Raw genomic sequence first — 15,651 nt, forward strand, 5'->3', positions numbered from 1 at the left:
TAGGCAAAATCAAGTTGTTATCTGTTTTTTCTTAGTTGTCAGTTTCTGCGTACAGATGTATGGTCTCTCCCCCACGATATTGTTTTCAATCAGATAATAGTTTTTTGGGGTCTCCCATAGCTACACCTTTTGGCTAAACTTCCAAAGTACCTTGTGAGGTCAGGGGATCCTCAGGCAGAGTTTGTTGATGCTTTAATAGTTTCTTGATCTTTTCTTTTAGGACTATTTTTTCCTTCCAGATCTCAAATTGTTCAGCCGGATAGCATGGGATTTGAGTGATTGATTTTTTTAGCATTGTGATGTTTGAGGTTATGGTTGGGACTCTGCTTCTGGTTCAGAAGCTTGTTTCACGGAATCTTTCTTCATTGGGTCTGTTGGACCCTTTTATTTCTAAAAGGGACACTAAAGTAAAATTTAAACTTTCATGATTCAGATAAAGCATGCAGTTTTAAGAGCCTTTCCTACTGCTCCTACTGAGCATGTGCACAAGTTCACAGGGTATATGTATACTAGTCTGTGATTGGCTGATGTCTTTCACATGATACAAGGGGCCGGCAAATGGGGGGGGGGGGGGGAAATAAAATTGTTCAGAAAAAAATCTATTGCTAATTTGAAATTCAGAGTGTTGTTGCATTTTCTTTTTATTATGCACTTGTTAATTATGTAATTCTACTGTAGTTAGTGGTCCTTTAATTTTTTTGGAATATGGCTTCTCCTGCTATTCTTTCAGAATTTCTTTGTGCAGGTTGGATTGGATAAGGTCTTATCTCCTAAGCTATTGAAAGGACAGTTTTTTTCCCATTAGGAAGATTGTTTATCTTTCTGATTATCATGTTTTTTTTTATTGAGGTTTTTGGCCCATACTCAGCTTGTTATACCAATCTCTCCACCTTGAGGTCTGGGATTGGTGTTGATGTTTTGTAGGCTCCTCCGTTTGTGTCTATGCATAGAGTAGTTTTTAAGCTTTCTTTTTTGGACATTTTTGTTCCTTTTGGCCATCTCATATGTTTCAGAGTTTCTGAGCTATCTGCTATCTCCTTATCTTTTTCTTTTTTTAGTATAAGGTAGTTTTGGGAATTTGTTGTTCCTTCATTATGTTCTATCTTTAAAATTCTTTAAATTCAAAATTCTCATTTTGGCTATTGTCAGAGCCTTGTAATTTTATGTTGAGGCTACTGACATTTTAAGACAAACTTGGTTTGTTAACATTCCTGATTCTATTCAGGGTCAGAGGGCAAGTGCTTTCTCTTGGTTTTAATTGACATGTTTGGATGTGGGATAGTTTCCTATTCTTATGCTTTCTGAAATGAGACTTCTGTTGACCTATTTTGGCTAGCAGCCTCTTGGTCTTTTTTGTATCTTTTTCTTTCTTTTTTTTTCATGTTTTGCTTCTTCGGTGGCAGCCTTTGGCAGAAAGTTCTTCAGGCAATGGGTTTAGCATTATTTTGCATGTTGGTTAATGTATGTGTTGTTTTTATAATAGAATCTCTTCTTTATTTGGAGGGTTGTGGATATAGTTTCCTTATAGAAAAAATATGTTTTTTATCCTGCCCTACTTTTTTCATTACTCATGGACTCTCCCCAGCTTTGGTATTGCATCCCAGGAGTAATGGATTGTGGACTCTTACCACCTTTATGAAAGAAAAAATAATTTATGCTTACCTGATAAATTAATTTGTTTCATGGTGATGAGAGTCCACAAGACCCCACCCTGTTATATCTTTTGGTGTTATATTTTTTTGTGATCTTTTTTTCTTTTATTGAACATCTTTTTCCCAGATCCTATATTTGTTTGCTCTTTTCTCTTTCCTACCACTTTTTACTTGAACTCTTGGAGGTCTATTTATCATAGGTCTTGCGACCTGATTCGATAGCGCGGATCAGGTCCGCAAGACCTCGCTGAATGCAGAGAGCAATACGCTCTCCGTACTTAGCATTGCACCAGCAGCTAAGTCCGCCAGCAGGGAGGTGTCAATCAACCCGATCATACTCGATCGGGTTGAATTCCGGTGATTCCTGTCCGCCTCATCACAGCAGGCGGACAGGGTTATGGAGCAGCGGTCTTTAGACCGCTGCTACATAACTGCTGTTTCTGGCGAGCCTGCAGGCTCGCCAGAAACACGGGGCCTCAAGCTCCTTTCGGAGCTTGATAGATAGGCCCCTTGGGGTTTGGGAATCTTTGCCTCCTAGTGGTAATTCTTAGGAGTAATAAATTATGGACGCTTACCATATGAAAGAAATACATTTATCAGGTAATCATAAATTATGTTATATACATATACACAAAAACATATACAGTGTATATATATATATATATATATATATGTGTATATACTGTATATATATATATATATATATATATATATACTTACACACATCCAGTATACATATAAATATATATATATATATATATATATACACACCCACACACAATACATATATATATATATACACACACATATACAGTATATATATAAATATATATATATATATATATATATATATATGGTAGAATCTACTTTATGTTTGTTCCCAAATGATAACAACATATTCAGAAGTCACCTAATGTTTGTATTTTAAGACCATAGGGCCAATTTATTAACCCCTTAGTGACCAGAGCACTTTTCCATTTGTTGACCATTTAGGACCAGGGCTATTTTTACATTTATGCAGTGTTTGTGTTTAGCTGTAATTTTCCTCTTACTCATTTACTGTACCCACACATATTATATACAGTTTTTCTCGCCATTAAATGGATTTTCTAAAGCGACCATTATTTTCATCATATCTTATAATTTACTATAAAAAATTATAAAATATGAGGAAAAATGGAAAAAAAAACACTTTTTCTAACTTTGACCCCCAAAATCTGTTACACCTCTACAACCACCAAAAAACACCCATGCTAAATAGTTTCTAAATTTTGTCCTGTGTTTAGAAATACCCAATGTTTACGTGTTCTTTGCTTTTTTTTGCAAGTTATAGGGCAATAAATCCAAGTAGCATTTGCATGTTACATTTTAACACTGATATCTGTCAGGAATCCCTGAATCACCCTTCACATGTATATATATATTTTTAGCAGACAACCCAAAGTATTGATCTAGGCCCATTTTGGTATATTTATTGCCAAAATTTCACCACCAAATGCAATCAAATAAAAAAAATAGTTTACTTTTTCACAAACTTTTTTAGGTTTCTCACTGAAATTATTTACAAACAGCTTGTGCTATTATGCCTCTCTGTTCATAAATAGCAGACATATATGGCTTTGGCATTGCTTTTTGGTAATTAGAAGGCCGCTAAATGCTGCGGCCACCAAACGTGTATTATGCCCAGCAGTGAAGGGGTTAATTAGGGAGCTTGTAGGGTTAATTTTAGCTTTAGTGTAGTGTAGTAGACAACCCAAAGTATTGATCTAGGCCCATTTTGGTATATTTCATGCCACCATTTCCCCGCCAAATGCGATCAAATAAAAAAAAAGTTCACTTTTTCACTAACTTTAGGTTTCTCACTAAAATTATTTACAAACATCTGATGCAATTATGGCACACATGGTTGTAAATGCTTCTCTGGGATCCCCTTTGTCCATAAATAGCCGACATATATAGCTTTGGCATTGCTTTTTGGTAGTTTCAAGACTGCTAAATGCTGCTGCGCACTACACTTGTATTATGCCCAGCAGTTAAGGGGTTCATTTTAGCTTTAATGTAGAGATCAGCCTCCCATCTGACATATCCCACCCCCTGATCCCTCCCTGACCCCCCTCAAACAATTTTCTACTGCCCCCCACCTTACAATTGTCACCTCCATCTTAAGTACTGGCAGAAAGTCTGCCAGTACTAAAATAAAAGGCTATATATATATATATATATATATATATATATATATATATATAGTTATTCTGCAGTGTTGGATCCCCCTTAGCCCCCAACATCCCTAATTGCCCCCCAAACAGCTCTCTAACCCTCCCCCTACTACCTAGTTGCAGCCATATTGCTGCCCGTACCCAGTTTGTTAGAAAATATGCTTTTTTCAAATAAAAAAAATAAAAATCCACAATTTTCTGTAGTGTAGCTGCCCCCCCCCTCAATAACCTAATCCCTCTCCCGCCCCCAGATCCCTTGCCCAACATTGGATTCCCCCCTCCCACTCCATCCTTCACTGCAATGCCGCCCAATCGGCCACTAGCAGGGGTGTCAATCAGCCCGATCGTATAGGATCGGGCGGATTGATGTCCGCAGCCTCAGAGCAGAGGGACAAGTTATGGAGCAGCGGTCTTTAAAACGCTGCTTCATAACTGCTGTTTCCGGCAAGCCTGAAGGCTCGTGCGGAAACAGGGGCATCAAGCTCCATTCGGAGCTTGATAATTCGGCCCCCATGAATTCACATTTAAGCACTACAAAATGAGGCTACTGTGAGATTGAAATGGATACTTACTTGTCACGCAGGACCACGCCTTCAATACAAGCTCCAAAAAGAATAACAGTAGTAATATCTGAGCAGTTGTAAAGGAGAATATCATTAGCATACACAATAGACATACTTTACAATAGAATTGTATATACACATGATCACTGAACAAACAGTTAATTAAATAATGTGGTTGAGTTTAGGGCCATTTTAAAATAAAGTCTGTAAGTTTGAGAGACTATATAGAGTACAAACAAATTACAATGCAAAAACATTTTAAAGGATACAAACAAAGGATGTTGTGGCTATGGCCATTATGGTGCCAATGGGGATGGACTTCTGAGCATCTCGGAGATCCCCAGACCTGTTAGAGCCAGCCATAATGCCTAAGTAGGAAAAGGGAGAGAATTACATACTGAAGCAACTGAATGAACCATAATACATAAAAATCAGTGGTCACAATAAAACTAAAAGTAATGAAAATAAAATTAAAAGCTGTACATAATCTATAATTATTAAATGTATTCACAGATTCATTGAAACCACAAAAAAGCAGAAAATTAGTCATTATCAATTCACCAGAGTAGTGAAATACTTTGGTAGTAGTCAAAACACATGCAGAGCTGTGCTCAAGCCATTTGCCAAAATTCTAAAACTTCCCACCAATGGTGTCTAAATACAATGGTGGCTTTCTTACTGTCTACACAGCTTTGCAGAAAGAAACATATGAGGCAGTTTTCTTCTTGCATGAAGCCTGTTTATACAAAACAGAAGACCAGGATACCACAGATGTGCCTAAATAATAGTCTCCTCTTTCAAAACAATGAAGGATTATGTTGTTCTTGTATGATATTGTACCTTAATATCTGAGAAGAGTTTTCAAATAAATAATGAAACTTTATTTTGTGATATGGTTATACTGTTTAATGTTTATGTTTTTTTTCTTTTCACTGATTTTCCTGTCCCATTACAACAAAAGGACCATTACTAACCAATCAAAAAACAAATACACATAAAAATAGGATTTGAGCAGGAACTGAGCAGGAACTTGTGTTTGCACACGTACAGTTAAAGATATCGGGGTAGCCCTGCCCTCTTCTCTTTCCTTAAAGGGACAATCTACTTGACTTTTTTATTGTTTAAAAAACATAACTTGTGCTTACCTGATAAATTAATTTCTTTGTGGGTGACAAGAGTCCACAATCCATTACGCCTAGGCATTACCTTTCCTGCCACTAGTAAGAGGCAAAGATTCCCAACCCCCAAGAACTCTGTATAAGCCCTCCCACCTCTATGGAAGTTAGGGGCATATCTAGCAAGCTCCATATGGAGCTTGACGCCCGTGTTTCTGGCGAGTCTTCAGACTCGCCAGAAACACAAGTTATGGACCGCTGCTCCATAACCTGTCCGCCTGCTCTGAGGAGGCGGACAGACATCGCCACAATTCAACCCGATCGAGTACGATCGGGTTAATTGATACCCCCCTGATTGGCCGCAAATCTGCAGGGAGCGGCGTTGCACCAGCAGCTCACAAAAGAGGCAGGTGCAATGCTGAATACGGAAAGTGTATTGCTCTTCGCATTCAGCGAGGTCTGTCGGACCTGATCCCCACTGTCGGATCAGGACCGACAGACCGTTGTTAAATAGGCCTCTTAGGGGCATATGTATCAAGTTCTGAATGGAGCTTGATGCCCCGTGTTTCTGGCGAGCCTGCAGGTTCGCCAGAAACAGCAGTTATGAAGCAGCGGTCACAAAGACCGCTGCTCCATAACCTGTCCGCCTGCTATGAGCAGGCGGACAGACATCTCCGGAAATCAACCCGATCGAGTACGATCGGGTTGATTGACACCCCCTGCTGGCGGCCTATTGGCCGCAAGTCTGCAGGGGGCGGCGTTGCACCAGCAGCTCTTGTGAGCTGCTGGTGCAATGCTGAATATGGCGAGCGTATTGCTCGCCGTATTCAGCGAGGTCTGTCGGACCTGATTCGCACTGTCGGATCAGGTCCGACAGACCTTAATAACTAGAGGCCAATGTCTGAAGTATAGCCAAGCAAAAAAGGTAGAATGATAAATAAAGAGCAAAACATATAGGAGCAGGGAAAAAAGATGTGCCATAACATAAAGAAACATAACCAAAAAGCAGGGTGTGGTCTTGTGGACTTTAACCACCATGAAATAAATTAATTTATTAGTTAAGCATAAATTATTTTTTCATTCATAAATGTGGTAAGAGTCCACAATCCATTACTCCTGGGAACCAATACCAAAGCTGTGGAGAGTTCAAACAGGTGGTGAGAGTCCATGATTTATTACTCCTGGGAATTACTCTTCTCTTACCCCTAGGATGAGGCAAAGGGGCCTATCTATCAAGCTCCGTATGGAGCTTGATGCCCCGTGTTTCTGGCGAGCCTGCAGGCTCGCCAGGAACACCAGTTATGAAGCAGCGGTCTAAAGACTGCTGCTCCATAACCCTGTCCACCTGCTCTGATGAGGCGGACAGGAATCGCCAGAATTCAACCCAATCAAGTATGATCGGGTTGATTGACACCCCCCTGCTGCCGCAAGTCTGCAGGGGCGGCGTTGCACCAGCAGCTCACAGTGCACAGAGCTGCTGGTGCAATACTGAATACGAAGAGAATATTGCTCTCCGCATTCAGAGATGTCTGTCGGACCTGATCAGCACTGTCGGATCAGGTCCGACAGACATATGATAAATCGGAATTCAAGGGACGCCATCTTGGATGACGTCATTTAAAGGACCAGTCATTCGTCGGGTAGTCATCGGTCTGGATGGATGCTCTGCGTCGGATGTCTTCAAGATGGAGCTGCTCCTCGTCGGATGGATGAAGATAGAAGATGCCGCATGGATGAAGACTTCTGCCCATCTGGAGGACCTCTTCTGCCCAGTTGAATGAAGACTTCGCCCGGCTGGGTGAAGACGGCTCAAGGTAGGGTGATCTTCAAGGGGTTAGTGTTAGGTTTTATTAAGGGGAATTGGGTGGGTTTTAATATTGGGGGGTGGTGGGTTTTAATATTGGGGGGTTGTATTTCTTTTTTTACAGGTAAAAGAGCTGATTACATTGGGGCAATGCCCTGCAAAAAGCCCTTTTAAGGGATATTTGTAATTTAGTATAGGGTAGGGCTTTTTATTATTTTGGGGGGCTTTTTTATTTTATTAGGGGGCTTAGATTAGGTGCAATTAGTTTAAAATTCTTGTAATTATTTATTATTTTTATTTTCTGTAATTTAGTGGGGGGGGTTTGTACTTTTTATTTCTTTCATGTAATTAGCAAGATCCATGAGCTAGTGACGTATGGGATATACATTCCTACCAGGAGGGGCAAAGTTTCCCAAACCTTAAAATGCCTATAAATACACCCCTCACCACACCCACAATTCAGTTTTACAAACTTTGCCTCCGATGGAGGTGGTGAAGTAAGTTTGTGCTAGATTCTACGTTGATATGCGCTCCGCAGCAAGTTGGAGCCCGGTTTTCCTCTCAGCGTGCAGTGAATGTCAGAGGGATGTGAGGAGAGTATTGCCTATTTGAATGCAGTGATCTCCTTCTACGGGGTCTATTTCATAGGTTCTCTGTTATCGGTCGTAGAGATTCATCTCTTACCTCCCTTTTCAGATCGACGATATACTCTTATATATACCATTACCTCTGCTGATTCTCGTTTCAGTACTGGTTTGGCTTTCTACAAACATGTAGATGAGTGTCCTGGGGTAAGTAAATCTTATTTTCTGTGACACTCTAAGCTATGGTTGGGCACTTTATTTATAAAGTTCTAAATATATGTATTCAAACATTTATTTGCCTTGACTCAGAATGTTCAACATTCCTTATTTTTCAGACAGTCAGTTTCATATTTGGGATAAATGCATTTGTTTCAATCATTTTTTCTTACCTTAAAAATTTGACTTTTTCCCTGTGGGCTGTTAGGCTCGCGGGGGCAGAAAATGCTTCATTTTATTGCGTCATTCTTGGCGCAGACTTTTTTGGCGCAAAATTTTTTTTCTGTCTCCGGCGTCATACGTGTCGCCGGAAGTTGCGTCATTTTTTGACGTTTTTTTGCGTCAAAAATGTCGGCGTTCCGGATGTGGCGTCATTTTTGGCGCCAAAAGCATTTAGGCGCCAAATAATGTGGGCGTCTTTTTTGGCGCTAAAAAATATGGGCGTCATTTTTGTCTCCACATTATTTAAGTCTCATTATTTATTGCTTCTGGTTGCTAGAAGCTTGTTCACTGGCATTTTTTTCCCATTCCTGAAACTGTCATTTAAGGAATTTGATCAATTTTGCTTTATATGTTGTTTTTTTTTTTCTTTTACATATTGCAAGATGTTCCACGTTGCAACTGAGTCAGAAGATACTTCAGGAAAATCACTGCACAGTGCTGGAGCTACCAAGCTAAGTGTATCTGCTATAAACTTTTGGTATTTGTTTCTCCAGCTGTTATTTGTATTGCATGTCATGTCAAACTTATTAATGCAGATAAAATTTCCTTTAGTACTGTTACATTACCTGTTGCTGTTCCGTCAACATCTAATTTTCAGAGTGTTCCTGATAACATAAGAGATTTTATTTTTTTAAATCCATTAAGAAGGCTATGTCTGTTATTTCTCCTTCTAGTATACATAAAAGTCTTTTAAAACTTCTCTTTTTTCAGATGAATTTTTAAATGAACATCATCATTCTGATACTGATAATGGTTCTTCTGGTTCAGAGGTTTCTGTCTCAGAGGTTGATGCTGATAAATCTTTGTATTTGTTCAAGATGGAATTTATTCGTTCTTTACTTAAAGAAGTGTTATTTGCATTAGAAATAGAGGATTCTGGTCCTCTTGATACTAAATGTAAACGTTTAAATAAGGTTTTTAAATCTCCTGTAGTTATTCCAGAAGTGTTTTATCTCCCTGATGCTATTTCTGAAGTAATTTCCAGGGAATGGAATAATTTGGGTAATTTATTTACTCCTTCTAGACGTTTAAGCAAATTATATCCTGTGCCATCTGACAGATTAGAGTTTTTTGGGACAAAAATCCCTAAGGTTATGGGGCTGTCTCTACTCCTGCTAATGTACTACTATTCCTACGGCAGATAGTACTTCATTTAAGGATCCTTTAGATAGGAAAATTGAATCCTTTCTAAGAAAAGCTTACTTATGTTCAGGTAATCTTCTTAGACCTGCTATATTTTTAGCGGATGTTGCTGCAGCTTCAACTTTTTGGTTAGAAGCTTTAGCGCAACAAGTAACAGATCATAATTTTATAGCATTATTATTATTCTATAACATGCTAATAATTTTATTGGTGATACCATCTTTTGATATCATTAGAGTTGATGTCAGGTATATGTCTCTAGCTATTTTAGCTAGAAAAGCTTTATGGATTAAACTTGGAATGCTGACATGTCTTCTAAGTCAACTTTGCTTTCCCTTTCTTTCCAGGGTAAATAATCATTTTCGTTCCTTTCCTCACTACAAGGAACAAAAGCCTGATCCTTCATCCTCAGGAGCGGTATCAGTTTGGAAACTATTTCCAGTTTGGAATATATCCAAGCCTTATAGAAACCTATAGCCAGCTCCTAAGTACCTATGAAGGTGCGGCCCTTATTCCAGCTCAGCTGGTATGGGGCAGATTACGTTTTCTTCAAAGAAATTTGGATCAATTCCGTTCTTAATCTCTGGTTTCAGAAACATTGTTTCAGAAAGGTACAGAATTGGCTTCAAGTTAAGGCCTCCTGCTAAGAGATTCTTTTCTTTCCCGTGTCCCAGTTAACACAGCAAAGGCTCAGCATTTCTGAAATGTGTTTCAGATCTAGAGTTGGCTGGAGTATTTATGCCAGTTCCAGTTCTGGAACAGGGGCTGTGGTTTTATTTTATCTCTTCATTGTACCAAAGAAGGTCAATTCCTTCAGACCAGTTCCGGATCTATCATTATTGAATCGTTATGTTAGGATACCAACATTCAAGATGGTTACTGTAGGACTATCCTGCCTTTTGTTTAGCAAGGGCATTATATGTCTACAATAGATTTACAGGATGTGTATCTGCATATTCCGATTCATCCAGATCACTTCTAGTGTCTGAGATTCTCTTTTTAGACAAGCATTACCAGTTTTGTGGCTCTACCGTTTGGCCTAGCCTCAGTTCCAAGAATTTTTTTCAAAGGTTCTCGGTGCCCTTCTTTCTGTAATCAGAGAATAGGGTTTTGGTATTTCCTTATTTGGACGATATCTTGGTACTTGCTCAGTCTTCTCATTTTCGAAGAATCTCATACGAATCGACTTGTGTTGTTTCTTCAAGTTCATGGTTGGAGGATCAATTTACCAATCAGTTCATTGATTCCTCAGACAAGGGTAACCTTTTTAGGTTTCTAGATAAATTCAGTGTCTATGACTCTGTCCTTGTCAGACAAGAGAAGTTTAACATTGATATCAGCTTGTCAAAACCTTCAGTCACAATCATTCCCTTTGGTAGCCTTATGCATGGAAATGTTGGGTCTTAGGACTGCCGCATCAGATGCGATCTCCTTTGCTCGTTTTCACATGCGACCTCTTCAGCTCTGTATGCTGAACCAATGGTGCAGGGATTACTCAAAGATATCTCAATTAATATCTTTAAACCGATTTTACGACACTCTCTGACATGGTGGACAGATCACCATCGTTTAGTTCAGGGGGCTTCTTTGTTCTTCCGACCTGGACTATAATCTCAACAGATGCAAGTCTTACAGGTTGGGGAGCTGTGTGGGGGTATCTGACGGCACAAGGGGTTTGGGAATCTCAGGAGGTGAGATTTCCGATCAATATTTTGGAACTCCGTGCAATTTTCAGAGCTCTTCAGTCTTGGCCTCTTCTGAAGAGAGAGTTGTTCATTTGTTTTCAGATAGACAATGTCACAACTGTGGCATACATCAATAATCAAGGAGGGACTCACAGTCCTCTGGCTATGAAAGAAGTATCTCGAATTTTGGTTTGGGCGGAATCCAGCTCCTGTCTAATCTCTGCGGTTCATATCCCAGGTATGGACAATTGGAAAGCGGATTATCTCAGTCGCCAAACGTTGCATCCGGGCGAATGGTCTCTTCACCCAGAGGTATTTCTTCAGATTGTTCAAATGTGGGAACTTCCAGAAATAGATCTGATGGCTTCTCATCTAAACAAGAAACTTCCCAGGTATCTGTCCAGATCCCGGGATCCTCAGGCGGAGGCAGTGGATGCATTATCACTTCCTTGGAAGTATCATCCTGCCTATATCTTTCCGCCTCTAGTTCTTCTTCCAAGAGTAATCTCCAAGATTCTGAAGGAATGCTCGTTTGTTCTGCTGGTAGCTCCGGCATGGCCTCACAGGTTTTGGTATGCGGATCTTGTCCGGATGGCCTCTTGCCAACCGTGGACTCTTCCGTTAAGACCAGACCTTTTGTCTCAAGGTCCTTTTTTTTTTTTTTCCATCAGGATCTGAAATCCTTAAATTTAAAGGTATGGAGATTGAACGCTTGATTCTTGGTCAAAGAGGTTTCTCTGACTCTGTGATTAATACTATGTTACAGGCTCGTAAATCTGTATCCAGAGAGATATATTATAGAGTCTGGAAGACTTATATTTCTTGGTGTCTTTCTCATCATTTTTCTTGGCATTCTTTTAGAATACCGAGAATATTACAGTTTCTTCAGGATGGTTTAGATAAGGGTTTGTCCGCAAGTTCCTTGAAAGGTCAAATCTCTGCTCTTTCTGTTCTTTTTCACAGAAAGATTGCTATTCTTCCTGATATTCATTGTTTTGTACAAGCTTTGGTTCGTATAAAGCCTGTCATTAAGTCAATTTCTCCTCCTTGGAGTTTGAATTTGGTTCTGGGGGCTCTTCAAGCTCCTCCATTTGAACCTATGCATTCATTGGATATTAAATTACTTTCTTGGAAAGTTTTGTTCCTTTTGGCCATCTCTTCTGCCAGAAGAGTTTCTGAATTATCTGCTCTTTCTTGTGAGTCTCCTTTTCTGATTTTGCATCAGGATAAGGCGGTGTTGCAAACTTCTTTTGAATTTTTACCTAAGTTGTGAATTCCAACAACATTAGTAGAGACATTGTGGTTCCTTCATTATGTCTTAATCCTAAGAATTCTAAGGAGAAATCGTTGCATTCTTTGGATGTTATTAGAGCTTTGAATTATTATGTTGAAGCTACTAAGTCTTTCCGAAAGACTTCTAGTTTATTTGTTATCTTTTCCGGTTTTAGAAAGGCCAGAAAACTTCTGCCATTTCTTTGGCATCTTGGTTGAAATCTTTAATTCATCTTGCCTATGTTGAGTCGGGTAAGACTCCGCCTCATAGGATTACAGCTCATTCTACTAGGTCAGTTTCTACTTCCTGGGCGTTTAGGAATGAAGCTTCGGTTGATCAGATTTGCAAAGCGGCAACTTGGTCCTCTTTGCATACTTTTACCAAATTCTACCATTTTGTTGTATTTTCTTCTTCTGAAGCAGTTTTTGGTAGAAAAGTACTTCAGGCAGCGGTTTCAGTTTGAATCTTCTGCTTATGTTTTTCATTAAACTTTATTTTGGGTGTGGATTATTTTCAGCAGGAATTGGCTGTCTTTATTTTATCCATCCCTCTCTAGTGACTCTTGTGTGGAAAGATCCACATCTTGGGTAGTCATTATCCCATACGTCACTAGCTCATGGACTCTTGCTAATTACATGAAAGAAAACATAATTTATGTAAGAACTTACCTGATAAATTCATTTCTTTCATATTAGCAAGAGTCCATGAGGCCCGCCCTTTTTTGTGGTGGTTATGATTTTTTTGTATAAAGCACAATTATTCCAATTCCTTATTTTATATGCTTTCGCACTTTTTTCTTATCACCCCACTTCTTGGCTATTCGTTAAACTGAATTGTGGGTGTGGTGAGGGGTGTATTTATAGGCATTTTAAGGTTTGGGAAACTTTGCCCCTCCTGGTAGGAATGTATATCCCATACGTCACTAGCTCATGGACTCTTGCTAATATGAAAGAAATGAATTTATCAGGTAAGTTCTTACATAAATTATGTTTTTATTTAATTGTATTCAATTGTAGGTAATTGTAGTTAATTAATTAATTTATTTAATTGTAGTGTAGTGTTAGGTGTAATTGTAACTTAGGTTAGGATTTATTTTACAGGTACTTTTGTATTTATTTTAGCTAGGTAGCTATTAAATAGTTAATAACGATTTAATAACTATTGTACCTAGTAAAAATAAATACAAACTTGCCTGTAAAATAAAAATAAATCCTAAGATAGCTACAATGTAACTATTAGTTATATTGTAGCTATCTTAGGGTTTATTTTATAGGTAAGTATTTAGTTTTAAATATGAATAATTTAGTTAATAATAGTAATTTTATTTAGATTTATTTAAATAAAATTTAAGTTAGGGGGGTGTTAGGGTTAGGGTTAGACTTAGGTTTAGGGGTTAATTCATTTAATATAGTGGCAAGGGTGTAGGGGGGGCAGATTAGGGGTTAATAAATGTAATGTAGGTGGCGTTTTACTCCGGGAGCAGCGGTTTAGGGGTTAAACAATTTATTTAGTTGCGGCAGGGTCCGGGAGCGCTGTTTAGGGGTTAAATAATTTATTTAGTTGCGGCGGGGTCCGGGAGCGGCGGTTTAGGGGTTAAACAATTTATTTAGCTGCGGCGGGGTCCGGGAGTGGCGGTTTAGGGGTTAATAAGTTTATTAGAGTGACGGTGGGCTCCAGGAGCAGCAGTTTAGGGGTTAATAAGTATAATGTAGGTGGCGGCGGTGTAGGGGGGGCAGATTAGGGGTGTTTAGACTCGGGGTACATGTTAGGTTGTTAGGTGTAAACGTTCCCATAGTTATCAATGGGATATCGGGCAGCAGCGAACATGAGCTTTCGCTGCTGTCAGACTCCCATTGATTCCTATGGCATCCGCCACCTCCAGGGCGGCGGATTGAAAACCAGGTACGCTGGGCCGGAAAAGTGCAGACCGTACCTGGTAGTTCTTTGATAACTTCCAAAAGTAGTAAGATTGTGCCGAACTTGCGTTCCGAACATCTGTAGTGACGTAAGCATCGATCTGTGTCGAACTGAGTCCGGCGGATTGTATGTTACGTCACTGAATTCTACTTTTGCCGGTCTGTAGCCTTTGATAACTAATTCCAGCATATTTGCGGTTTACAGCTTGATAAATAGAGGCCATTGGCTCCTCTCCCGCCTTAAAGCATATAAGGTCAGTCCAGATTTTACCTTCTATCAGTGATATTTGCCCTGAAGCTAGGGATACAGTTATGTCTTCAGATGGTGAAGTCTCCTGCTGATGAGGAGACCACATCTGATGTTGATCCTGAAATGCCCTCTTGTTTGCTTAAAATTGAATATATTTGTTCTCTTTTAAATGAGGTTTTAGTTACTTTAGGGGTTTGCAATCCTAAAGTTTCTGATGGTAAGACTTGTAACTATTTAAATTTAGCTTTTAAGACTGTTGTTAAGCTCCCTGAGGTTTTCCCTATTTCTGATGCTGTCCCTGACAAGATTTTAAAGGAATGGTCTAAGCCAGGGAATTCAGCAAGGTTTAAAAAGTTATATTCTTTACCTATTGCTAATATTTAAGGTTAATGGGAAGAATCCAGTCTGTTTCAAATCTGGAAGCCATATGAGTGATTGTGCAAGTTCTTGTGCAGGAACAGGGAATGGCATTTGTATCAAAGGTAGAAGGGTACTTTCAGTCCTATATAGCTTCTAAAAGCTCTGGGAGCCATGTGGGCATTTCTGAGAGCACAAGGAGCTTGGGATCCTCAGGAGGCGAGCATTCCAATATGTTTTAAAACTCTGTGCATTGTTCAGGATTTTTCAGGCTTAGTCTCTGTTGAAGAAAAAGTCTCATCATCTCAGTTTCCAGACAGATAATGTCAAAGTGATGGCTCACGTCATCCTTCAGGGGAGAAGTCACAGTTCCCTAGTGGTGAGGGAAGTGTCTTGGATTCTCTTGTGGTCAAAGAGCAATTGTTCTTTGGTCTCTGTAATTCTTATTCCAAGGATGAACAATTCTGCAGTTTTTACAGAATGGTTTGGATGAGAGTTTATCTGCCAGTTCTTTGAAAGGGGAGGAGTTCCCAGGATGCAAGAGGACCCCAAAACAATGGAAAGCACAAGGGCCATCACAAGACATTTGTGGGCCATCAGGAGCTCAAGCTCAGCCTGGGCAATATCAAGGGGATCCCATCCAGAGCAGCAAATA

General features: G+C 39.4%; 1 protein-coding gene across 1 annotated transcript in view; it reads right to left on the bottom strand.

Moving 5' to 3' along the window:
• Positions 1–15,651, bottom strand: part of SLC12A5 (solute carrier family 12 member 5) — a 417,734-nt gene that overhangs the window by 163,694 nt on the left and 238,389 nt on the right. Inside the window, exons 10-11 of the mRNA XM_053721935.1 lie at positions 4,701–4,799; positions 4,441–4,498 (exon numbers count right to left, since the gene is read on the bottom strand). Coding sequence (XP_053577910.1) covers positions 4,441–4,498; positions 4,701–4,799 — 157 coding nt within the window. The remainder of the gene's footprint in view (positions 1–4,440; positions 4,499–4,700; positions 4,800–15,651) is intronic.

The sequence above is a fragment of the Bombina bombina genome, chromosome 1 (genome assembly GCF_027579735.1).
Source record: "Bombina bombina isolate aBomBom1 chromosome 1, aBomBom1.pri, whole genome shotgun sequence".
In the NCBI taxonomy this organism is placed as follows: domain Eukaryota; kingdom Metazoa; phylum Chordata; class Amphibia; order Anura; family Bombinatoridae; genus Bombina; species Bombina bombina.